Source organism: Condylura cristata, unplaced genomic scaffold (assembly GCF_000260355.1).
Source record: "Condylura cristata isolate star-nosed mole 26May11 unplaced genomic scaffold, ConCri1.0 scaffold00010, whole genome shotgun sequence".
NCBI classification, from domain to species: Eukaryota; Metazoa; Chordata; class Mammalia; order Eulipotyphla; family Talpidae; genus Condylura; species Condylura cristata.
In genome coordinates this window covers 43,078,803-43,105,130 of record NW_004567111.1, presented here as the reverse complement: position 1 = coordinate 43,105,130, position 26,328 = coordinate 43,078,803, and the positions used below count along the sequence as shown (strand labels likewise).

Here is a 26,328-nt window from a genome sequence, read left to right as displayed (position 1 = left end):
AGACATTTCAGTTGTCTCAGCCAACAGCATGTGAAGAATAAGAATTGCCTGGTTATTCCACAGAATCATAAGTAATAATAAGCCATGAAGTATTTTAAGTCACTAAGTTTTAAGGTGGTTCATTTCTCAGTAATAAATGAAATCCTTTCTCTTAAAGAAGTTTCTTCTTTACAAATGAATACTATATTTTGTACTTAGGAAATGAGTTTTTTTTAAACAGGACAACTTCTGGACTCTTCTGTTGCCAACTAGCTGTGCAGCCACCATTAACAACTTGATCCTCAGCTTTGACACCTTGAGATTATTTCGTAAATCCTACTACAAGTCAGAAACCTAACACCTAAAAATGAATAGCAGTAACTGTACTTAGTGATTAAAAGGCACATATCCAAAAATTTTTAAAACTGGACCTCAGAGATATTTGCACACCCATGTTCACTGAAGCATTATTCACAATAACCTAGAGGTAGAAGAAAACATCCAAGAACTGACAGATACATTTAAATTTTTTAAATTTAAAAAATATATCAAGATACACACAATGCCTCATCACACTTAGTCCCTAAGTCCCTACTTACTTCCCTGAAATATTTCAACTATTTTCCAATTTGTTGCCCTTATTATGGTTCCTCATTTCAGTTACAGACCTTATAATGGCCTATAAGATGCTATTTGGTACAACCCTCTCCCCATGATTTTTCTGACCCATCATTATCATGCTACCTCACTCAGAACCATTTACACTGGCTTTTTTGCAGTATCAACAAAATTAATAGCCAGATTCCATTCTTTCAGGGTCTTGTACCGGCTACTCTCCCTCACTGTATACTCGAGCATCAGATATCCTCATGGCTTTTCTTTCTTCATCACTTTCAGATCTTTCATCTTCTCAACAAAGATTTCCTTCACACTCTAAACAGTGAACTCCCATTCCCTGAAACTCCAGTACTGGTAGCATTATTTTTCTCCATAGCATTTTTTATCACCTTGCACAAGAAAATATACTGTTTTCTTTCCTTTTCCAACATAACCTTCTTGAAAGTAAGAAATTGTTTTACCTATGATATTCCAGCATCAAAAGCAGTTCTAACAAGTGACATTCAAAAATATGGAAGAATACAAAAAGAAATCTATTTCTATTTGTAAGAATGTCTAGGATTTTCTTCAGATTATAGTCAGCATTAAGTATCTCTCAACAGTATGGTTTGGTTTACTATCTTCAAATTTAGGCTCACTCTCAAAAGTCACAAAACTATACATTTCTCGTTCAAGTCCACTGAATCAACATCTAGGTGAAGCCCATAAATTTTTTGTTTTTCATTTTAATCAAGTTATAATTTATTAGCATAATATATTTAGAAGATAATACTTTATAAATGATACTTCCAGACATTTCACTGGACTATGTTGTTTTATTTTTTTACATCATTTTGTGCATTTTTCAATCCAGTTGTAATCCCCTTGGGCTTCACATCACCAAGTCACCCATTGTGCCATCACCACAGTAAGGCCCATATATTTTTAAAAAGCATTCTTAGTGATTCTGACAGTTGGCCTAGAACTAAATGTGACTGGAATTTGAAGACTATATTCTAAGACAGACTCATAAATTGTCAGGTACGATAAAATTTAGTTTATGGAGTTTAATGAGCTTCCACATAAAAGTTGTACCAATGGGTACAAATCACTATAGTTAATTCTAAAAGATATGTAGAACTTTAAACACACAATATTTAGAGAATAACTTTTTTAGTAAGTCTCAAAGTTAACCACAAAGATCTGAATACGTACTATATATCAATTAATAACAAGGATCTCCACAGGGTTTAAAAAGTAAAATCTTGAAATGCATTTTCTCCTCTCACAATTATAATGCTAATAAAAATAAACATCTTCATGCATTAACTCAAGATACCAGATAGAAAAATAACAAAATATTTTAAATTGTATACCAGGCAGAACTAGAAACTCTGATTACATATTAAAATGCACAGCCTACAAAGTATAAAATGAGTACAGATTTAAGCAATGGAGGGAAAAAAGAATACTAAAACCTTGATAGTATTAAGAATACTTTACCTGCAAATCCTCACACAAAAAGATGGATTCTTGAAAACTAATTCGATAACTCTTCAAGGCTTTTAACTTTCCCTTCTCTTTACAAGCAGGGCAATACCCATCTGATAGAACTTCAGCTGAATCATAATTCTAAAAGAGAAAGAAAGCAAATTAAAATATAGACATTACTACAATGTATCAAATTACAAAAACTAAGTAGAAAGCAACAAGATAAAAATTACAATTTTCAATTAGGAGTGTCCTGGCAAAATATTTTAAACATGGCAAATAAAAGAAATGCATTTGTTTTTAATATAGCTCTTATTTCAAAAAATAATATGAAGTTTAAAACTTAGAATTTTAACTTTAAAGAATAGCATCAGTTTTATCTGCAAGGAAAAAAATAATGTCAACTGCCAGGGGAAATATATGCTCCAAATTTTCAAATAGTAAACGATAAGGTCCATGTTTTACTTCTACATTCACATATCAATTAAACAGAAACAATCACGTTATAACAATCTTTCGCCTTTACTATAAGATTTCCGTGGAAGATACACTTTTTTAGAAGTTAGTTGGTAAAGTTAGAACCAAATTCAAGTCTCAAAAATAGGAGGATAAAACCCCCAACTTTGCACTGAGGCAAAAAATAAGTTCACTAACTTTTCCCAAATACCCCACCATGTGGAGTGAAGATATCCCTATATCAGCCCCTGGTCCAATCACTGGCAAACCATTTCCAATCTTCCGGGAATCCATCATTCCGAGTCATTGGCTAATTTATGTCACTTGAAACATGTCAATATCACTAAGGATTTTTCAATGAATCCTGAAAAAAAAAAAGGTCAATAGACAATAAATAAAAATCCTATAAAAAGAGCTATGTTACTTTATAATATGTATATATATTAAGTATATTTTGAGAACTACAGGGCCTTAAGTAAACTTTCTGAAATGTAATCTTGAAATGAAAACAAAATGCCTACATTTATCTGTAACTCTAGCAATTATAAGGATTAAGCAAAAACTGGTAACGTGACCAGTTTTCATAAAAAGCTTGAATGTAAGAAAATTTATTAAATTTCATAATAAGAGGTGATTATTTGAAGCACACTACATTGACCAGTTTAAACACCTAAGTTTTTAGAGTCTATTGAACTATCTGAGTCAAGTATGTCAGCACCACACTAAGAAAATTACTTGAAAAACCCCAAATCTGACAGTCAAAAGAACGCCACACATCCCCACTGTTTTCAATAATTCAGTATCTCACCAAATGAATGTTACTTTTTAAAAGTTGCCAACAAAATATTATTTTATATTAAAATACAGCAGCTTCCCCTTTTCCAAAGGAGACTGGATTCAAGACCCCTAAGGGATGCCTGAAACTAAATGCTACAGACACTTAGTTTCTTCCTAGACACACATACCTGTGATACAGTTTATAAACTAGGCACTAGAAGTTTTGAAATAAATAACAGAACAATTATAACAATATGCTGTAATAAAAATTATATAATGTGTTTCTCTTTCAAAATGCCTACTGTATGTAATATTTTCATATGGAAGGTGACCATCGGTACCTTGAAACTTGAATCATAGATCGTGATGGGAAGGGGGTGGGGGAGCAGCCTTTCCAGAAGCTAACTAGCTAAGAAAGAAAAAGGGGATAAAAAGACACTTCTAAACCTAAGCAGATTCCCTTGCCATGATTTGTGAAGGAAAGAGAATATAATATATTCCTCAAACATTAGACACTGAGGAGACAAAATGAAGTCTTTTCCCAATTGTTTTACATTTAACACATCAGTTTTTGAAAACCAGATCTTTGTCTATGTCTTCCTTGTTCTGTTTTATTCCCCTCTAAATTTTAATGTTAAAGACTTACAGATGGCACCTACATAAATTCTAAGCTCAGGAATAAATAAAAACTAAACCAAAATGTTTTCTAAGACCTCCAGATCTAAGACAATTTCATCATTTAATTTGAAACATGCATACCTTTACAATTGCACTGTTAGGTATTAATACTCTTTTCCTATTTAAAATGTGCTTATAATTAGCACATAACCTTCAAGAAGCAAAAGGAACTGACCTGGTCTCATAAGGGTCTATGACTAATGTTAAAAAAAACCAAACAAAACAAAACAAAAAAACCCTTGTTTGTGGTAAGTTTAAACAAATGAGATATGAAAATCTAGCAAAGATTAAGTCGCTCAGGTTTTATTTGTGATTTCACACTTTAAGTAGGGTAAGTTAATGGGGTAAAAATTTAAAAAAGGATTACTTCAGGCAATTCCAAATAAATTGGATAAGGGGCTACACCCCTAGGAGAATACTTCAACTGGTAACTCCATTTTGAATCTGTCCCTTTTATCATTATTTCCCAAATATCTTTGGGAAAATTAAGGTTTTACAATGTTTGATGGGAATTCATTGGATATCTAGAACATCTTAACAAAAATTACTGAGCTTATAGATTTGTTTTGGCTCCTATTGCAAAAGAATTAAAGAACTTAATGTCTGAGTAAAATGTCCTATTACTTACAAGAAAAAAATCTTGATAACGTGTTTTACAAATAATGAAGTTACTGTTAAGTCTTTCTAATCTAAAGGGATGTTGGCGTTATGAGTAATTATAATACCTTACAATCTAGAAATTGGAAAACAAAGGTGAAATAAATGCAAGATTTTTTTTTTAAAAGGAATGTACACAGAATGGATTTCTTTTTTTAGGGTCTCAGAAAAATGTAGTGTCAAGATGAAACTGGTTATTTCTGGAATGGGATAATAAAGAAATGGGAAAGCAAGAAGGTATACAAGTTTTGACAGAAGACTTAGGAAAAGTTTAACTATATGGTCAAGTGACTTGGTATAAATGCTTTAAAATTAAGTTTTAATTTAAGTAGTATAACTTACGTGAAATCAAACTGATTTTCTTTCTTCTGCTGAAAGTATCTGCAAACAGCTTGTGCTAAATTAAAAACTGTTTAGATAATATGACGATCTGTTGTTCTTTTACCCTCCGGCTTGGTAAGCAAAAAGAGAAATCTAGTAGCACTGTCAGTATTGCTCAGTGTTGTCTGAGAAATAGATCCACTCTTAAAAAATCTGTCACTCTGGATAGTCAAGTATTTTATAAAAATCTGCGTGTGTTGAGTCTGTGACAAATTTTCCTTGGAAATTAGAATTCTAAAATAACAGTAGGCATTAATTAATTAACAAGAAAAGTAACAAGGGAGGTTTTGTAAGGGCTCTGAAAACACCCATTAAACTGCTCTCCTTGTAGAAAACGACATTAAAATAAATTGGACCAATATGGGTATAAAACTTCATGGGAAGCACTGTCATAAGGAGAAATGTTAAACCTTTTCTGCATGTATGTAAAGAGTGTATTCTAAAATATGTGAAACTTCTTAAGTCTAATATGTTCTGGTGTAATAGTCCTGACCAATCCTGGTTATTAAAATTTATGTCACAAAACAGAACAAACATCCTTGTCAGTTATATTATAACTGCATATCAATTATGGTGATTTAGAGGATTTTTCTGGCCATTTATGGAAGTTATTTAGTCTTTGTACTCAGAAAAACTCCCAGAAAAAAGATTGATGAATATCTTAGCTTTACTGATCTGTCATGGAACAGAATTTAAAAATTGCAGCATTTATGGAAAAAATTTTAAATGTTAACAGACATCAATATTTTCTACAATGGAGGGCAAATACAATTTTTTAAAAGATTTATTTATTTATGCATACAGAACTGGGATGCAGGCCAGAGGCACAGGAACAGTGAGAGGATTCACCAGACACACAGTGGGGAGCAGAACAAGCTAACTGACGAAGTACAATACTGAGGGGAGCAGTGGGTAGATCAGGAGAGGTCGGGCAAATATAATTTTTAATCGGGGCCCTCCCTGGTGACACAGCAGGTTGAAGCACAGCACTGAGAAGCTGAAGCCACTTCAGCATGAGTTCAATCCCCACCCCAGAGGTGACCCACATGGCACGCAGCAACCTCTCCTGACTCACCCACTCTCCCCTCAGCAGTGTACTTCTTTGAGACCTGTGAATCTATTTTGGGACTTCTGAGAAGAGGAACTTACCCAAAGATTTGCAGGCAAATTCTGACGCTGAGACTTTGGCAGGGTCCTGCTTACTGAGAGGCTATTTGATTTCAATATAAGACCCTTATTAAATGTTAATGTTTATGTTTTAAAAGTAGATTTTGTTCTTGTGCTTAATAAAAAAATTGACCAAAGTGTACTGATACTAGACAAGTTACAAACAAGTTTTATTGTACTTATTTGGCAAAATTGGAGGAAAGATGAAGAAATGTTTGAGTAACATTTCTGATCTTTTTAGTCACTGTTGAGATGTTTGATTTTCTATCTTTACCCTGGATTGGATCCTGAAGTTTTGTAGTAACTGGCCATTTTTCAAACTAACATTTCATTTTTTTGCCCAATCTTTTGTCATGGACTGACTGAAAACTAAAACTATCCTTTTAAAATTGAACAACTTGTTAACTGGAAAGATTACCATTACCAAGATGGAAGTGCCTAAATGTCTGTTACTATTTCATGAACACCTCATGAATGACATCAAACTGCAAGAAAGGAAATCACTACCCACCCTCATCCCATTTGAAGATGCTTCAAGCCCCAACATCTAGAAAACCCCTCAACTAGTTTCCTTCAGCTAAAAGGCTGGACATGTGTTTTGCCACAATCTTTAATCTTTTCTCTTTTGTTGCCATGGAAAGTGCTTACATAGTATAGGTTTAACTTTGGATTCCTCTACAAGGAAATCTTCAGAAATTGGACACAATTACTTAATTGGATTGACCCAGTCTCAGAAAGGGGAACTGGTTACCTAAAATAACTGCACTCAACTTCTGAACTGGAATTTCTTGAGAAGTTACAAAAGAACAAAATCTGAGACCCCAAAGCATGCCTTTGGCACGAGGTTTATTTCATGGAAGCAACTCTGAAGGCTGAGTGGAAGTTGCTTTTAATGTTTATATCTAAAGTTCTCTCTGTAAGGGTCTTTCCCAATACCCTCAAATATCCCTTACCTCTTTTCTCTATGGAGAAGAAAAGTACTTTTGCAATGCCCAAAATAACTTCACTTTTTTCCCCCCAGGCTTCCTAATCCTAGTTAAGCTATTTAAGTTGCATCTATCTCTCACATCTACAAGGATGCAATATGTTATTATTAAAACTCCCTTAATGACTTTTTCTCTTAGCAAGGGGGAAAAAAAAAGAGTAACAAAGGTGGGTTATTTGGGTCTTCCAAATTCAATTTACTTCGGTATACAATACAGTACATCTCCCAGGAATGATTCTTAAACTCAACTTGTCCCTTAAATGACCCTTTAATTGTTCTCCCTGCAAACATAACCACACCTCTTTGTAGCTCATCTAGATATCTCTGCATCTCCATCCTCCAAAAACACACACTGTGCTAGAAAAATTGAATGGTTCTCTATTTTCATTTCCTTCTTCGTTATCTAGTAAAAGTTAGCTATTTTTGTGAACAGTTCTGAGGAAGGATCGCAAATTCCCACCCATTTCTATAGCATCCCCACTTCTTATCATTGCAAAAGTGATGCTTCTATAAAACAAGTCTGATTCTGTCACTGCTCAGCTTAAAATCTGCTCTACTCCAGCCTGGCTATAAAAAAGTCCAAAACTCAGGGTGACCTAAAGGTAGTATGACCTAAAGCTTATTGATTGATCGCACTATGAGATCAAGCTGATTTTCCAGTTTTACCCTCTTCACTCCGGGCATCTTTCTTCCAACGTTCCCTTTTTCACATTTCGATGAGCCACTAATGCCATCCCAAAGTCTGAATGTGAATTACCCAGTTACAGCGCGCAATTAATGTGTAAAGTTGGTCTTGGCAAGAGCAATTAAAAGTAAGCAGTTAAGATCATTTCACAGTCCCGTACGTAAACGGGAGAAAACAAAAGAAACAGCAGTTCAAAAAGGAGCCTTTACCCCCGTTTGAACTTGCCCTCCGAAGACCAAGTGGGTTCAGCAAAAGACTGTCAACAGTGAGTCCACGAAAGACTTGAGGCCCAAGAATGGGGCTGGTTTTTGATGCGCAGTCAAGTACCAAATCCATCATCCTGATAAAAGGTCAGTTTCAAAATCTAACCTGGGAAACTCAAGGAGGCGCAAGGTTCCATTAACCCTTCCCATTTCCGCGCGAGTAAGAAGGAAGGTAGGGAGGGGGAAACTTTGGTTTCTCTTCAGCATTTACCTCTGGGTCCAAATGGATCTGTAACTTCATCTCTATTACATAACAACCCTTCCCACCCTACCTCGTTCTGACCCCTTCCCTCTCCCAGTCTAACCCGTCCTTTCAAGTGCGCAGATTACCCCATAGGTCACCTAGCTCTCCCCAGTTCTCTACTTCGGGAACTGAAAATAAACAACCTCTACCCCCTTACCTGCCGTGGGAACTCCCCTTCTTGGCACTGAGTCGACCCGAACTCCTGTTCCAGCGTGAGATCCACACCACCAAATGCAACGTTCAACCCACGTTCCCCTTAGCCAGCTCCTCCCCCACCAGTGTCTCCACTAAGAGAGTAGCTTCCGGCTTGAGTCCGCAGCAATAGCGTTCCCCTTCCTGCTCTGCACAGGACCTGAAAGGACTTAGCGTGACGGGGACATCTAAGACATGAGCACTTCCGGATGGGTTCCGCAGAGGCGTGGCCGTCCCCCCGGCGGGCAGAGTTTTAGCGGAGACGGCTAGGGGCGGGGCTGGTGGCTGCAGAGCCCGCCATTAAGGGAGTGGCTGGGTTTGGGGAGGCGACGTTTCTGGAAGCTGCAGGAAAGCGCTAGAGTGGCGGAGGTGACGCCAGCGGCCAGGGGGTGGAGCGTGATTAAAACTAGTGCGCGGCGGCAGCGGAGGGATTACGCTGAGCAAGGAGATAGGCGCTGTGTCTATGTTCCCGCTCTCGCGAGCCGTGTTGGAAGTCCACGCGCCCCTGAGTGACCTAAGTGGGTGGGCGAGGGGGGGGTCCCCGAAGCTGGCGAATGGTGCCGTGGAGACTTTAGGTCGGCGATTCATGCAGCTCTGCTGTGTCCACGATTGTGGGCCGCGTCATATCCCCATAGTCCTCTCTCCCTAACCTCAGTGAAAGCCGAGCTTCCATTGAGAGCGTGTTCACAAAGGGTCACCACACACGGAGCAGCCCCTGCCTGTCTCCCTAACCCCCATCTTCGAGGCCAGGGACTTTTCTACCAGGATTCTGGGGTGTTTCTCCTTTCTTCCCTCCCAGACCTTCTAACGGTAAGGGGAGTAGCCAAAGCACAGGAACTCAGCTACTCATCACCCATTCTTACTATTCAGTTTACTAGTCCCTGCTGCGTTAATTTCGGCTGCCCTGCCTTAATTTAACCGGAGGAAAGGGAGTGTTTCTCGTTTAGTTTTATAAGTTGTAAGACTGCTTTCGTAGAGAGGTCATGTGGTTGAAGGGACATCGTGACCGCGTGTGCTATTTCTGAATCTGTATTGTGAATCTTGGGGACAGCATATTCCAGAATTCCTTTTCGGTCGATTGATTCTCTGTCCTAGAATTACAGTTCATAGTTTCTAACCATTTCTTTACAGAGTAATCACCACTGGTATTTTGGGCTGTTAAGTATTTGTAGTGGTCTCAAACGAAATGATTACATGCAGGAATAATGCTTATGATGTGTTGGGGGTGGCATAGAGGAAACAAGTCACATGTCCTAAGGATTCTGCAAAAAGAATTTTAGTTTTATGAATGCAAATGACCAAGCGCTACCACAGGAAGTTTATTGTTTTGTTTTGACTGGTTTGCTTATTCTTTGTGTGTTATTAAGTCACTAATAAGTGTGTATTTGTAAAAGCTAGCTAGTTAAGTTTTCCTTTTGTTTTTTTACGTGAATGTATGGGAAAGAAGTATTTCCTCCTGAAACAGTGAAATTCAGATGATTTTTCCTGTTCATAGTTGCTGTTTCCATTTTTAGAATGGGATGCATAATTGTAATAAGAACTTGTTGATGTTAACTTCATAACAAAATAATTGATTCAGCTTAAGCTGTAAGTACAATTTAAGGTTGAAAAGTCAATATCACCAAATGTTGGATTTAATATCCAACATTGTTGTCTGAAAAATTGCTGTATAGTATTTTAGTGTAAAACTTTGAGGGGGGGGGAGGGAATGAGTAGGAGAAAATATGTAATAGTACCAAACAAAATGAAGGTGGTGCTTGGGTTGTGGGGAGGAAAAAACGGATTTTAATGAGGTGTGTTTTGGCTTAGATCTTTTTACCTTGTAATGGGTAGAAAAAAGTCATGTAGTACATTATAAGGGGTTCTAATGTGCAGCAGTCAATCTGGAGAGGTTCACTAAAAAAGTCCCCTTTCATTTATATTAGAGTAATGGTCCCAAGCTGAGAAAATTGTATTTATTACTACTTAATCCTTACCAATTTATTTGGAACACCTCATTCTATGTACATTGATGCCAAAAAGATTATACTTACTTTCCAGTAGGATTAAAGCTCATTGCCTCAATCCTCTTGTTAGCAACATGGGACAAAAGTTTATTTACCTATTTCCACTTTTAAATCATGTGTTTTAGTCAAAGAATGCTTTTATTAAGTTAACTAATCAACAGCTTCCAGTGCCAGTACAATGATGTACAATTAGGATTTTCTTTTTCTCTTTTACCATAATGTCAGGTCATTTTGTGACTTCTTCTAGGTTAGATTTCTTAACCACAAAGCAATCTTCAACCCACACTTGGGCTATAAAGTTACATCCTAAAATTACTTGTTTTGGTCACATCAAAAAGATGAAAGTTGAATTGACGAGCCCTTATTTTCTAGTATCACCATTGTGAGTATAGTCTATAATCAAATTTCAGCATTCACAGAGCTCTGAAAACCAAAACCTGTTTTAAGCTTGGAGACAAAATTCATTTGGTAGCAAAATGGATCTGATTCTGTGAGAAGTTTATATATATATAGTCCATCCCATGTGTTTTGCTAAAGAAATTAGTGCTTGGTTAAGGAATTGCCCTTGGCCACTGGTACTGAGGTGTTAGTTACTTGATGGTTTGAGTACCTTGCAATGTTTTCAAACTCCAAGGAAGTCATCTCTTAAAACACATCCAGTTCCTGGGTTCTGGTTCAGGACAATAAACCTATCATAATGTTTTTGGCAATGGACTTGTGCTAGGCATTTTGTTTAAAAAATAAAATAACTTAAAACATTTTAGTTCTTGTCCTCAATGAATTCAGTTGAGTCAGTAGAGAAAAATGTACATTTATATGTATTAAGTGACGTGATAGAGATTATCTGACCTATTTGCAAGCAAGCAGCAGATCCCTGGTGCATGTTTTGTTCAATGTGGTTTCATTATGATGTAGGTGAGAAAAAAAAAAAATTCCACCAACATTAAATGAAAAGACATTTGGGAATTTGCTCCCCCAGAAAAAAACTATCAATGTTAAGTGAGAACTTAAGGTAATGACTAGACAAGAAGTTGATAGTCTGAAAGAGTGAGATTATTTTATACATTGGACCCTAAAATTTAAATTTAACCTGACATCCCGCTGTATCACCCAAACAATGGCTCTGTTTTCGCCAACACAAAATGAGAAGACAGTGTGTTAAGAGTCCTAGACAGTGTGTTAGAGTCCTAGAGTAGACATCAGTATATCTAATTTCTAATTCTAACTTTTCTTCTTTGTGAACTTATACAAATTAGTATCAGTGCTTCAAGACATATAAAGTGAGAAGTTTTTAGATGGACCTGTTAAGGAAGGTCTCTTAAAATTCCACTCTACTTTGCAGGCATTCACCCTTGCAACTTTTAAAATTGCTTTCCATTAAGAATGTATTCATGGCCCCTCCCTGGTGGCCCAGCAGGTTAAAGCACTACACTAAGAAGCTTAAGGCCACTTCCCCATGAGTTCGATCCCCGCCTGGCCCGGAGGAGATCCACATGGCTGGCAGACCTCTCCTGATCCGCCCGCTGCTCCCCTCAGCAGTGTACTTCCTCAATCTGCCTGTTCTGCTTCCACTCTGTCTTGGTGAATCCTCTCACCCTCCGCATCTCTGTCTATACCCCAGTTCTATATGAATAAATAAATAAATCTTTAAGAATGTAATCACGCTTCAAACAACTTTCTTACTGATCTAAATTTTGTGTTTTCTTTTGTAATAGGTGAGACATTCACATGTTTCACCATTCAAAACATAAAAAAGAATTTGCCTTAGAAAGTTTTCCTTCCATACTATAATTTTACCCCACCATTCCTTGCATGGGAAGCAATCCATGTTCACAGTTCTTTGTGTATTGCTCCCCTACAAAATATTACATATATATGAGCAAATAAGTGCTATATGTTATATTAGTCTTACATAGATAGTTTATACTATACATAGTTCATGTACCTTATTTTTTCACTTATAGTAGTTGTTCTATAGTATTACATAGGTGGTCCTTCAGTCTTTTATGGTGATCTAATATTCATTGTATAATTATTATTTCATCATTCCACCTTTTGGACATTTTCTTCCTAATCTTTATTAAAAGCATTGAGTAATGAGTAACTTTGTACATTCATAAGTTTCTGCATTCAAGAATTTATCTGTGCCTTAAATGGTGACACAGCTCTTTTGGGGTTACTTAGTAACCAATAACATTTTAAAAATTGATAAAGTAGGGTCTTGAATATGTTTCTAGGGTTCCATCAACGATGATACATGTTTCTTATGCCATTATATAGTAATATAGTGTAGTCAAAGCCTTAACTTGGCTCTAAAGTAAATGTGAGCAAAAGTATTTCACCTGAATGACTATTTCATTTGCACCCTAGAGGAAACAAATGGATTATGTGTAGGAACCTTGTCCTAAACAAATATATAAATCTATAAACTGAAAAATCATGTGATAAAGATTTTCAATAAAAGGCATATGAGAACTGTGTGCTATAGAAACAGATATGTACATTTCCACTGCATCCTCACTCCTAGGCATATTAATTTGATTTTTTAAAGTTTACACTTGTGGCCCTCCCTGGTGGCGCAGCGGGTTAAAGCACAGCACTGAGAGGCTAAGGCCACTTCTGCATGAGTTCGATTCCCGCCTGCCCCGGAGGTGACCACATGGCGTGGCAGACCTCTCCTGACCCGCCCGCTGCTCCCCTCAGCAGTGTACTTCGTCGATCTGCCTGTTCTATTCCCCACTCTGTCTCTGGTAAAGCCTCCCGCCGCCCCTGGGCCTCTGGCCTGTACCCCAGTTCTGTATGTACAAATAAATAAATCTTAAAAAAAAAAAAAGTTTACACTTGCTGAGTGCATATAGTTTAACTTGTGTGAAATAATTTCTGTATAGTCCCACGTTGACATTAAAAAGGAAGAAATGAAGAGTAAACAATGTACTCATATTTACACAATGAAGTGGCAGTTCTGGGACTAGAGCTTACATTCGCTAATTGTTAACCCAGGGCTTTTTCCAGCTTCTCTTGCACTCTGTTGCATGCAGCTCCAGTCGTGCCCAGTACTTAGAACTGTTAGGTTCACACACTGCGAGGGCTCTCGAACAACTTAGGTTTAGAAAGCAGCAGCCCACTCCTTGGACAACTAACTTTCTATAGGTAATTGTTGAAGTAATCATACCAGTCTGTTTGTTAGCACTCAGGAGGACTCCAAATCAAAAAACTAAACTGATAATAGCAAGACATTTCCTAACTGGGACTTATTTGTAACTTTGACTAAATTTATCAGTTTTACAACTGGTAGGAAGTTAGGATTATTTGGAAATGGATAGTGTTGGGTTTCCCAGAGTTCGTGCCTCCATTTAATGTAGCCAGGGAAATCTAAAACATTAGGAAGGAGAAGCCATGATAGAACCAGTAGCAAAAGAATTGCAAAACAGAAGATTTGAAACGTATTGTGGCAATTTATTGAAGCTCACATTGCAATACATGACCCCTGGAGAGCCTTACTCTGATGCTGTTCCCCTTCTTGTTGCATAATTGATTATTAGTCTTCAAATCTTTTTTATTCTATTTTTAGGTAGAAGAACTGGGGTGTAAGCCAGAGGTGGGGCTAAGTGGTTGAGAGAATTCACCAGAGACAGTGGGGAAGCAGATCTACTAAAATAACTGCTGAGGGGAGTGGTATATTTCCCCAACTTTCTTGGATTTGTTAATTCAGGATTCATTTGAAGGATATATGTAATTTACATGCTTATCTTTTTATGGACAAAGATGCTAGTTTATTCTTTAAAAAGCTTTTATTGGATGTACAAGGTATTTGTTAAATGCTGGGTGAATACAATGATGAGTATGCATAGTCCATATTCTTGAAAGTAGAAACATTTGTAAACAAGCAAAATAATTACTAAAAAGATTTGTACAAATAATGTTTGGAAATGAAGTGACTAATTTTAATTATAGGAAGTACTACACAAAGTCAAACTTTGACTCCAGTCTTGAAGACATTAAAATAGAGCTAAAGTCTCTATGCATGTTGAACAGAAATGTTCGGTTTCACTGTTTAAGAAGTCCTTACAATAATACATTGACTACAAAATTTTATAAAGCATTGTCATACAGCAGTTTTTAGATAGCTAGAATTAAAATTCCTCCAGCCTTAAACATACACTTCTAAAATTGAGAATAGCCTTAAAATTAATTTGTTGTTTTCACTATATTGGCATTTCCCATCTAGTTGGTAAGTCATCAGTTCAATATAATAATTGGATTCTAACTAATTGCTAATTGGAGTTAGTAATTGTTTAGTAAATTAATTAAGACAAAGCCTTGAATGATTAAAAAAATCATTTAAAATAACCTGATTTTATAAGTCATTATAAAATCAGTTGACTGATTTTATAAGTCATTATAAAATCAGTTGATTCTCAATTTTGATTCTCTAACCATATCACTAAAATGTAGACTTTTTTTCATTGTCTAATTTGATTTATTTTTTAAGTTTACTTCTGGTTCCCTAGCTTTTTGACCACCTACCCCCGCCACCACCAAATATTTTTTAAGCAGTAAGTAGCACTGGCTTTTAATTTATAGACTGTTTGAACTTGGCCACTTATTGAATCACAGTTCTGCTACTTTCCAATTTTTTTATTTTCAACAAATTATTTAACTTCTCTGAGGCTCAATTTTACTATAAAATTTAAATACCTACTAATCCTACTCTGTCATTTAACTAATTTTGTACATTAGGCATATTATCAATATTTAACTTGTCTGAACCTCAATTTTAACATATATGAAATGACCTTAATTGAGGTGATTTGTAGAATAGCCTGGCTCTTAATAAGCCCTTCAATAAATGCTGGTTTCCCCTCATTTTCTTCCATCTCATCTATACTCTGCATGTTATTTACATTCGCTTTAAGTATCTTTCCTTTGTATACCATGCCATGGGTTCTTAAATTGGTGCAGACCAGCAGTATATTGAAGTTTGTTAAGAATTCAATTGTTTGATTCCCTGATTTTATGGGTTTAGTATGAAGTCTGGACATCTGTATTTTCTCCTTCAGATTTTCTGATGCACACCAGTAATCATAATTGCTCACCTACTTGTTAATTTTCATAGTTTATACTTGTTAGTTGATTGTTATATTACTGTATAACCCTTCTGGTGTTTTAGTCTGTACCCCAAATATACTATAAACTATACAAGGGCACAAAATGCATATCATAGCACTTAATACTTAATTTAGAGGTTGATAAATAACCCCCATTCCTTCCACCCACCAGTGAAGTTCGGATCCAGTTAAGAAATAAGAACCAGGAACTAGTAGTTGAGGATTGCAGTGTAAGTTTAATTACCAAAAAAAAGTTGTTAGAAAAATATAGCTGGGATGTATAGCAACAGTGAACCTCCTAGAATTGCACTCCAGAATTAGGCAGCTGTAAACCTCAAGTTTGTAAGATTCAAACTTGTCCCACTACATTTACTGTGTAGCAAAAAGCAGACCAGAAGAAGTCTTTCTCCAAGTCTTTCTCCTCTGTCATACAGATAAAAAGAAGTAACTGAGCCTCAAAATTTCTTCTTTCAAACTTATCATATCAGTTACTCCCATCTATGCTAAGGTTAGTGAGAAAGTAAATAAAGGTCAGCTATGAATATTACTCTGGAGTATCAGAGATCTTTCTTACCCTCTTTGGTACTCAGTAGGTATTTGATAGTGAATTTTTTTCAATACCTTAATCAGAATTTTTTGATCATTAATGCCTAAGTTATAAAGTTACAACTTCAACCAGTTACTAGCATGTATTATTTTACTACCTTTTTCTATTTAAGCTGTTACCCTCCAAACAGCTTAAGACAGAAATATTTTATTATTTCTGTTACTGATGGTCAGGAACCTAGAAGTGGTATTGCCAGGTGGTTCCTGTACAGGGTCTTTCATGTAGCTGCTGTCATGACTTGAGAATCCTTACAACATGGCAATTGACTTTTCCCCATAGCAAATGACTTGACAGAAGCAAAAGCTTCAGTGTTATTTTTTGACCCAACCTCAAAGTGATATATCATTTCTCTTTTGCCCAAACCCATCCTGCTACCATTTGGGAGAGACTTAAACAAGTGTGAGAATGTCAGAGGGAGGACTCATTTTAAAAGTTGACTATCACAGCTATAGTTGACTATATGACATTACCTCAGATTGCTTCATATGAAAGCAAGTAAAGCTGTATGTTTAATCTGAGATGTTAATGCTAATTCTGTGAAATAATTATATTTTTGTATGCTACTTTGTAGCTGGAAAATAAGTTGAGAATATATCCAGAGGATAACTTTTCCACTGCTGGCCCCACCTTCTTGTCTAACTGTTTGATAAATCAGTTCACATAGTCTGATCAAGGATTAGCTTTTGGTTTGCATAATCTTCAGATAGTTTGTGAAAGTTCAAGTGATCCATGGGCAAACTTACTATAAGGTGTTCATAGCTACAGTTTTGGTTTTAATATGAATTAATAATTTCTGGCCTCCTGGGAGGTACTTTATAAAATCTAATTTCCGGCATGATTCATTCAAGATTTTTTTTGTGTTGATCATCAAGGTGAGCTAGACTAGATGGCTAGTGAGGTTCAGTTAGCTGGCTGCGTTAACTCAGGACTAAAGGAATTGAAAACCTCTCTAAGGAAGCGTTGCTGGTTTGATTAAAACTCCAGTGCCAAAGCACAATAGTAATCCACATAACTGAAATAGAAGAGTTAACATAATTTAGATTCATATAAGATGCTAAATAATTTTAGGTTCTGTAAGCAAGAAATAAAAACAATGTAAGCTAGATTTTGAAATGTTAATTGAATTAAAGAGTATAAATATTTGTCCTCTATTTTTAGTGCTTTGCAATATTGGGGGTTATATAGAAAACATTTTAAAATAAATGCCTAAATGTTCTTTGGAATTCTAGCCTTAAGTACTGTTGGATCAGTTTGCATTTTAAGTTGTTTAAAAAGAGGTCATTAAATTATTTAAAATATATATACATGAATGACCAGTTATAGGAGTATAACTGTAATCATTTCTCTCGTTGTATTATAAGCTGTTTACTACATAGAAGAATCTGGATCGCATACCAACACCAGATCTAGTAAACCTCAGTTGGCTGTCATAATTTCCAGTCCGACAGTTATATTTGACTTTTACCCTCAGGTATTAAAAGGCACTAGTTTGCTAATCAGAGAATTCATTTTACTTTCCAAATGTAATTTGTCATGATTAATCAATAAAATGATGTTTGGTTTAGATTCTGATTAGCTTTAAAATGAACTCTCCTCAGAATTCTTGTAGTAAATTTGAGATGGTAGTGGCAGTGCTTTTTCTGAATATGGAGCATACCCTGAAAGTTACTCGGTTAAGTCTTCAGAGCTAAATTTTTTTAAAAGAAAAATAATCTTGAAATAAATTTAGAATTTTGTGAGAGAGATGGCAAGTTGAAAAATATTAATCTTAGGATATTTTGACAGGAATAATAAATATATTTGCTATTCTCAATGTACCTAGTTCTAGGGTAGAAGGGTAGGAAAAGTGGCATGACAAAGAATGAGTCAATCAAACCCATTCTGTAAGAAAAATCTTTTAAAACATGATAACCAAACCCCATTGGAGATCTCTGATGGGGAAAAAAACCTTAAAGTGTGATTATGAAGTGTTCTTTTTATTTCACTCTTCAACTTTTAATGTGATTGTAAATTAACAGTGTTTTAGTCTACCTGTTGTACGGCAAACCACTCCAAAATTCTGTGTTTTAAAAATTATTATTTCTTATGATTCAGTAAGCAGTTGTAATGTTCTCCTGCTCGGCTCACCTGGGCCCATTCATGCACTAAGCTGACCTAACGTTGATAGAGACTTTGGTGCTGTGTGTCAGCTGGGCCTCTCTCTGTATAAGTGGTCTTTCTTCACTCATAATCTTCCTCAGCCTTTAGAGCATGGCAGCAGAAATATTCTAAGATGGTAAGAGCCAAAAGCTACATAGCTTCTTAAGGCCTAATCTGAGAATTGCACAATATCAATATTCTGCTGTGTTCTACCTCTCATTACCTCTAATAATTCTATAAAACATAGGTACCATTATTATTTCCTTTTATTTAATTAAAGCTCCGCACTAGTAGTTTGACAATAGGGAAGGCAAACCATAGAATCAGAAATTGGTTCAAATATCTCCATACCTAGCAGCAAGCATTAATTTATCTGAGTATGTTACCTCATCTGTAAAATGGGATCAGTACTGTACAGAATTATATTTAGGATGGAATGGTTTACTACCTGAAATACCTAGCAGAGTGTCTTATATGTTAGCAGACACTCGAATTTCACCACCTTCTTATTCTCAGATTTCTTTATTAGATAAGAAACTGCTTTTATACATGCCATTTGTCTCATCTTAAAAAAACCTCAAGTGACCAAGACTAGAATTATTAAATGAGATTGTCATTAACATTCCAATAACAGCGTTAATAAAGAAAATTCCATTCTGATAGAATTAGTTATTTTAAGATTGCAATTTTAGCCTTTCTACCCTAAGGTATTAGTGGTGAGTGATCATTTAATATGTTACTCTTCCAGAGGTTATTTACATTTTCAGAGGAAGTAAAATGCCAGTGACAGAATAGAAGAATTTTAAGTTTTGTGGCAAGCCAGTAAATCTGATTAGGAAAGGGCTTTTGCAGTGGTGCTACTTGTAGTACTCTTCACAGTGGGCCAGAATGGCAAGTAAGTCATCACGGCTTTTATACAATTTATACCTTCGAGTTTCTATAGAGAAAAGAGATGCCTTTTAATAAATTCAGCTCATTATGCTATATATGTGTTATACATATTAAGGTTGGGACTGTTGTGGGCGATTTCCCCTACCACCATATTTTATATTGAAGTTTTAACTCCTACCCCCAGGACCCCAAAATGTCATTGTGTTTGAAGATAAGATCTGTAAAGAAGTGATTAAGTTAAAATGAAGGCTTTAAAGTGTAAGATGAGTTAAGACGTAGACAAACATGGACAAAGGGAAGGCCACTTGAGAACATAGTGAGAAAGTGACTAAATGCAAAATAAGGAGAAGACCTCACAAGAAACCAGACCTCCTGAGCCCTTGATCTCGACCTGCTAGCTTCCAGAAACGTAAGTAAATTTCTGTTACTTAAGCTACTCAGTGTGTGGTATTTTGTGATGGCAGACCTGTCAAACTAATACAAGGCCCACTTTCTTAATATTCTTTTTTTTCAAAGCCACAAAGTTTAATCATAAGGAAATACCTCAGGAATGGATTTCTTTAGAAAGTAAGTTTAATCATAAGGAAATACCTCAGGAATGGATTTCTTTAGAAAGTAAGCAAATTAAGTTATGTGATCTTACATTTAAAATAAAACACATTATAAGTGTCTTCTTATCCTTTATCACCATGGTTATTCTCCCTTTTCTGTCATTTCTCAATCCTTGGCTCCCACCCTATGCCAGTCCTATTCTACTTCAGTACATACACACCAGGTAATTGTCTCTTTCAATTTCAGTCCTTCTGTTTTTAGATACAGTCTCTTAAACTTTAGTTGTTTTTCCTAAGCAACAGGAAAATCTATGTTGTTTTTGTATCTTTATAAGAGATAAAGTCTTAACCTTATGGAACACCTACTTTATGCTAGGTACTATGTTACTCACTTTGCATAATCCAATTCCTTTTTCTTTTTTAAAGGTTGATTTATTTATGCATACAGGTACAGGGGCAATGAGAGGATACACCAGAGACAGAGCAGGTAGTAGAACAGGCAGATGGCAAAGTACACTCCTGAAGGGAGTAGTGGGTGAGACAGGAGAGGTCTGCCTGGCCATGTGGGTCACCTCCGGGGCCAGAAATTAAACTTGCACTGAAGTGGCTGCAGCTAGATGCAGTGCTGCGCTTTAACCCGTTGCGTTACCTGGGAGGGCCCAAACCAACTCCTTTAAGGAGAAAACAACAGTGGCCTAAAGTAGAAAAAGAAAAGGAAAAGCAACAGGGACAGCATTGTGACATTTCTTTGTAACTGGCCATTACCCTTACTTTTTATATACTTAGCCCTGCTGTTACCAGATCCACAATACCAAATAGTTGTGAAAAGTACCTTAAATATTTAAATGTGTAGATGTCAGTCATTTTGTGAGATGTGAAAGCAACATTATTTGGGAATGGCCCTGAAAGTAGCATAGGGATACTAGTGCTTTTGAGAGTATGTCATTCATAGTTGCTATTTGCATGTGTGTGTCCTCTTCTTAAAGGAGAGTAACTGGGAAAAGCTACTAACCACTGGACTGATACAGTAATTATATTGTAATAGTAAAAATAGTCCAAAAGGGGCAGCTTCAGTAGAAGCAAGCTTGGTCTAGTGTAAAATGTCTCCACCTACTTGTGAAATAGTATGTGAAGTATCCTTGGGCTTGGGACTCTGAAGAAGGAAGGAGCCCTAAGGGAAAGAAGCTTGTTTGTTAGTACCTACATATCAGGAGTCAATAAACTTAGGTCAAATGTAGACATAGACTTGGGTTCTTTGAGATAAGACTTTTCACAAGAAAGTGACAGGTCCTCCCTGTTAAAGCACAACATGTTAAAGCACAGCACTAAGAAGCTAAAGCCACTTCAATATAAGTTCAATCGTCGCCCCAGAGGTGACCCACAGGGCTCAGCAGACCTCTCCTGACCCAATCACTGCTCTCCTCAGCAGTGTACTTGGTCAGTCGGCCTGTTCTGCGCCCCGCTCTGTCTCTGGTGAATCCTCTCACCGCCCCTGCACCTCTGGTCTTTACCTCAGTTCCATACACATAAATAAATAAATCTTAAAAAAAAAAAAAGTGACAGACACTTTCTATGGCCATTAGACCTAAAGTATTTCTGACTCTATAGAGAAAGCTTGCCATCCTTGTAGTTCGTCACAGAGGATCTGTTTTGTGCTTTCTACCACAAGAGTGGTGGGTATGCTGTAAGCAGTTGATTATGAGAATCTTTCTCAATGTTTGTAGCATTTTTAAAATATTTATTTATTATGCAAACAAGAAGTAGAGTGTAGGCCAAAGATGTGGATAGGTGAGAGTATTCTCTAGAGATAAGAGCCAAACAGATAAATTGACTAAATATACTGCTATGAGGAGCACCAGGTAAGACAGGAGAGGTCTGCTGCACTATATGGGTCAGCTCCCTGGCCAGGGATTGAACTCAAACTGCAGTGGCTGCTGATAGCATCATAGTGCTGAGACTTAACCCCTTGTACCACCAGGGAGGCACGATGTTTGTAGCATTTTATAGAATTATTCAATTTTAGGCATTATGGAATCTTAGTAGATAATTAGCTCTGTTTTTATTGGCTAGGGCTCCTATTACAAAGTACTACAAACTGGGAGACTTAACAGAAATTTATTTCACAGTTTGGGAGACCAGAAGTCCAAAATCGATCTGTTAATATATTCTCTTCACTGTGAGAAAAAATTCTGACACCTTCCTTTTCCTAACCTGGTGGCTGCCTGGCTGTCCCTTGGTATACCTTGATTCACAGACACATTACTCTGATTTCTCTTCACATGTTCACATGGCATTTTCCCAGTGTGCATATCTGTTTCTGGGTGCCCTTTTTTAAAAAAAAAAAAGATTTATTTATTTATGCTTACAGAGTTGGGGAACAGGCCAGAGGTGTGGTGGGTGTGAGGATTCACCAGAGACAGAATAGGGAGCAGAACAGGCAGATGTGCTGAAATACACTGCTGAGGGGAGCAGCAGGTGGGTCAGGAGAGGTCTGCCACACACCATAAGGGTCAGCTCCCTGGCTAGGGATTGAACTCGTGCTGCAGTGGCTTCTGAGAGCTTCATAATTCAGTGCTTTAACCTGTTGCACCACCAGGAAGAGCCCCCAAAATTCGCCATTTTTATATGAAGACAGCTGTGTTGTAGAGGTCCCCGTGTCAAACTAAAGCCTTCCTCCAGCAACCTGTGCTAACTTGCCTGGCATGTGAGGGGCCACCTGCAGTGGACCTTGCAGCCCTCAGGGGACTGCAGTTCAGGTTGACATCTTGTCTGCAACTGGGCCAGGTCCAGCTAAGCCCTCCAGGATTCTTGATCACAGGCACTTTATAAATAGTAAATATTTTTTTGTTTTAATACGCTAAGTTGTAGGGAAATAAGTTATACAACAATAGATAGTAATAGTACTTTTGTCTAATTTACCCCCTTTTCTCAGATCATTGGTTATTTATCTCCCACTAGATTTTAGCAGGATTTATGTCTTTGCTCACTTTAATAATACATAATTTCCTAATTACAGAACTTATTATAGTGATTTGATTTTTTTAATTGAATGTGCTTTTTATATAAAGACTAAAGCATCTGGGTTATACTTATTGCTTCTGTTTACAAAAGCATGAATTACCTCTAATATATTATTTGGAAATTAATACAGTGTTTTGAGTGCCTTAAAAAGAAATGAGGGTTTGAAAGATGGAAATGAAACAAGAATATAATCAGTTATTTGGTACTTAACATTAAACACGGTCTAAATAAATAGAGGGAAAGGCACACAACCAGGAAAAACTGTTGGAATTTTAAGGAATTTACTGAAATAGTGACTATCCTTTCTTTGTTCATTTTTATACTCTATTTCAAAACGCTTTCAAACTTACAAGTGAATGGGGGAAAGAAGACACCTGTGTGCTTTTTACCTGATTGACCTATTAAGATTCAGTCTCATTTGCTTTACCATTTATGCTCCCTGTGCCCTTGCCTGCTCCTTTCTCAATGCCTGTGTGTGTAGATATGTATGTATACATGTAGACATACGTGGACATCTATGTTTTTCCAAAGCATTTATGGGCATTTTACATACCTCCTAGTCCTAATGTGTAACCCCTAAGAATTTCAGTTAACAAAATTGAGTAAGTTTTACACTGCTATTATACAGTTTGTAGCCCCAGTTTTTAGTTGATCCAGTAAGGCTTTTTATGTCATTTTTCCCCACCCTCCCATGTCCGCCCCCCACCTAGTACAGGGTTGTGTTTAGGATCATGCATTCAGTGGTGTATCTTTGGTCTTTTAACACTTCCATAGCCTTTCTTTGTCTTTTATGGCATTGACATTTTGGAAGGGCATATCCCTCTCCTCTGTTTCTTTGTAGAATGTTTTTCATTTTGGCTTTCTCTGGTATTTCCTTGTGATTAGATTCAGTATTCTTCTAAGGGTTCTGGTGTATGATAATAGTATTCTAGTCAAAGGATTACTTTACGCAACATTTAAGTTAAACTTAGCTTGAAAGAATTTTTAGAAATTGAAATAGAAACGAAAATCTGCTGTAGATTTAACTTCTTAGAAAATGTTTAGAATAAGAGAGTATTCAGTCCTTTACGTTACTATAGAGACAATGTTGATTAGTTCAATAACTGGAGTTTAAAAGTCAAGAAATGACTTGGCATTGGAGCGACCTTAGGCGGTTTTGTTTAGCTTCATCATGAACGTGGCTCCCTAGAAAGCCAGTGGTTTCTTTGGAAACAAAGGCTTTTCTTCGAACGTATACTAAATTTATTCAACAAACATTATTAAATTTTATTATATGCAAGACACCGGAGTGGATCCTGGGAATAAAAGAAAACTATAACACAGACTTCACATATTATGCTGTAGAAAGGAAATCAGAGAGGCTAGCATTCCAAAGAGCATGGGAAGAACTTCTGCTTAGAGACATCTGTCACATGCACTAGAGAGGGAATTCTACATGCTCCTTTCTGCCCAAAGGGAATTCCCTTTGACTCCTACAAAAAGACTCACAGCCTTCTGTGAGAAAAAAATCTCTTAACTGCTGATTGCCATTTTTACCTACTCTGGTGCATTAAAAATAATTAAATCATGCTGAACCATGTGGGCAATCCCTTTAAAAGACTCGGTAATAAGATAGGTTATTTCATTTTGTGTTTTAGCTGTATTGTTGAAGTTGTGTTGTACTATGTGAAATAGCCAGGAATTCGCTTTAAAAACTAATAGCACTAAAATCTTAATTATATATTTATTCATGCATTGTTCCCAACAGTATCATGCATGAACTCTTAAACATTCTTTTAAAGTGAAAAATATTTGTTAAATCGAACGGTGAAATAACTTTGCTGCTTCTTACACTGCAGCCATAATTAGTTCTTCATTCATAATTTCATGTAGCAATTCACCTCATCCAAATATTAGTGCAATTTCATCCACCCAACTTTGTGACTCTGGTTTCTGTAGGGAAATGTCATTATACATTGACTGTCTACAATCCTATAATTAAAACTTGGAAATGATATACTAATATGCTGAGGCTGGGGTAATTTCTAATAAGCATACCACTAAAGATATTTTTTTTCTAGAGATAACATAGGGGAATGGGTAAGATTGTACTGTTGTAGAAGCTGTTCTTCATCTTCAACTAAATTTGTATTTTCTGGGAAGACTGCTGTTTTCATGTAGTTCTCAACATGAGAATAAAGACAATGTTAGCGCTCTCTTTTAATTTCTATCTTATATTTTAATAATAATACCAGGGCAAAGGAAAGAAGCTGTGACTTTATATTGTTATTATATAAAAGTTACCTAGAAAAAAGAAAGGCAATCTTAAACCTAATATAAGATGGGGAAAGATCTTTTAATTGATTCTACCATATCCTTGCTTCTATGCTGGTAAATATCTACCAAAGAAATATGGAAAAATATGTATTTTAATAAAAATAATTCTGACATTCAAATAAGCTAATTTTAACAATTTTCCTTCTAATTAAATTGAGCAGGAAGAACACACATACTTTTCATTTATACATTTTAAGTGCAGTTAACTATAATACATAAAAATAATTTATATTTCAAGTACGCTGCCCCAGTCCAACAAATATTATAGAGCACAAGGCAAGCTCTGAATCTGATTTTAAATGGAATGAAGGTTACTTTTAGCTTATTTCTTATTTATATTGTTAATATTGAATAAAAATTGACTAGATTGTCATAAATTTTAAAGTTCCTCTGGCTTTTCACAAAACTCCAAGAGCAGAATGCAAAGTGTTTTGAATTCCTTTGTGCAGTAGGACATAATATATGAGATTGTCAGGTGATTATGTTAAAATCAAAAACTAGTTGAATCTTTAAAATACTTTATAATATGCCTTCTCCCTCCCTTTCTTGCCTCCTATTCTGCCCCAGCACACCTCAGACTTCATTTGCAAACAACAGTAAAAAACTTTTAATTTCCTTGCTCACACATAACTCACAATTTCAAGTTGCACTGTCTAGTCTGGTAGCCATTACCTTCATGTACCTTTGTTTAAATTTAAGTTTAAGTTTACTAAAATTAAATCCCTGTTGCACCAGCCCCTGACCAGCCATTTAGTAGCCACAGCTACTAGCAGCTACTTTATGTGGACAGCGTAGCTGTCAGATATTTCCATCGTTGCATCGGTTCTGCTGTGCTGCCTTAGAAGCTGTGTTCTATTTTCTCAGCTCACGACTCTCTCTCCTGTTTTAAAAAGACCTACTTAAAGTCTGTTTATTCCTAAAGATTTACATCAATATTTATACCATGTTATTTTTTTTTAAAGATTTATTTACTTATTCATACAGAACTGGGGTACAGGCCAGAAATGCAGAGGGTGAGAGGATTCACCAGGGAAAGAGTGGAGAGCAGAACAGGCAGATGGACGAAGTACAACTGCTGAGGGGAGCAGCGGGCGGGTCAGGAGAGGTCTGCCTCGCCATGTGGATCTCCTCGGGGCA

The 26,328-nt window shown here is 36.3% G+C and overlaps 2 protein-coding genes across 3 annotated transcripts in view; one reads left to right on the top strand and one right to left on the bottom strand.

Annotated features, from left to right (window-relative positions):
• Positions 1-8,626, bottom strand: part of USPL1 (ubiquitin specific peptidase like 1) — a 31,925-nt gene extending 23,299 nt beyond the window's left edge. Inside the window, exons 1-3 of one of the 2 annotated variants that reach the window (XM_004680183.2) lie at positions 8,518-8,626; positions 2,722-2,887; positions 2,080-2,208 (exon numbers count right to left, since the gene is read on the bottom strand). In XM_004680183.2, coding sequence (XP_004680240.1) covers positions 2,080-2,208; positions 2,722-2,820 — 228 coding nt within the window. In that variant the 5' untranslated portion in view covers positions 2,821-2,887; positions 8,518-8,626. The remainder of the gene's footprint in view (positions 1-2,079; positions 2,209-2,721; positions 2,888-8,517) is intronic. The other variant, XM_012723381.1, reaches the window with a different exon arrangement.
• Positions 8,627-9,221: 595 nt separating this feature from the next.
• HMGB1 (high mobility group box 1) overlaps positions 9,222-26,328 on the top strand; it is a 105,923-nt gene continuing 88,816 nt past the window's right edge. The window contains exon 1 of the mRNA XM_004680181.2: positions 9,222-9,362. The gene's annotated coding sequence lies outside the window, so the exon portion shown is untranslated. The remainder of the gene's footprint in view (positions 9,363-26,328) is intronic.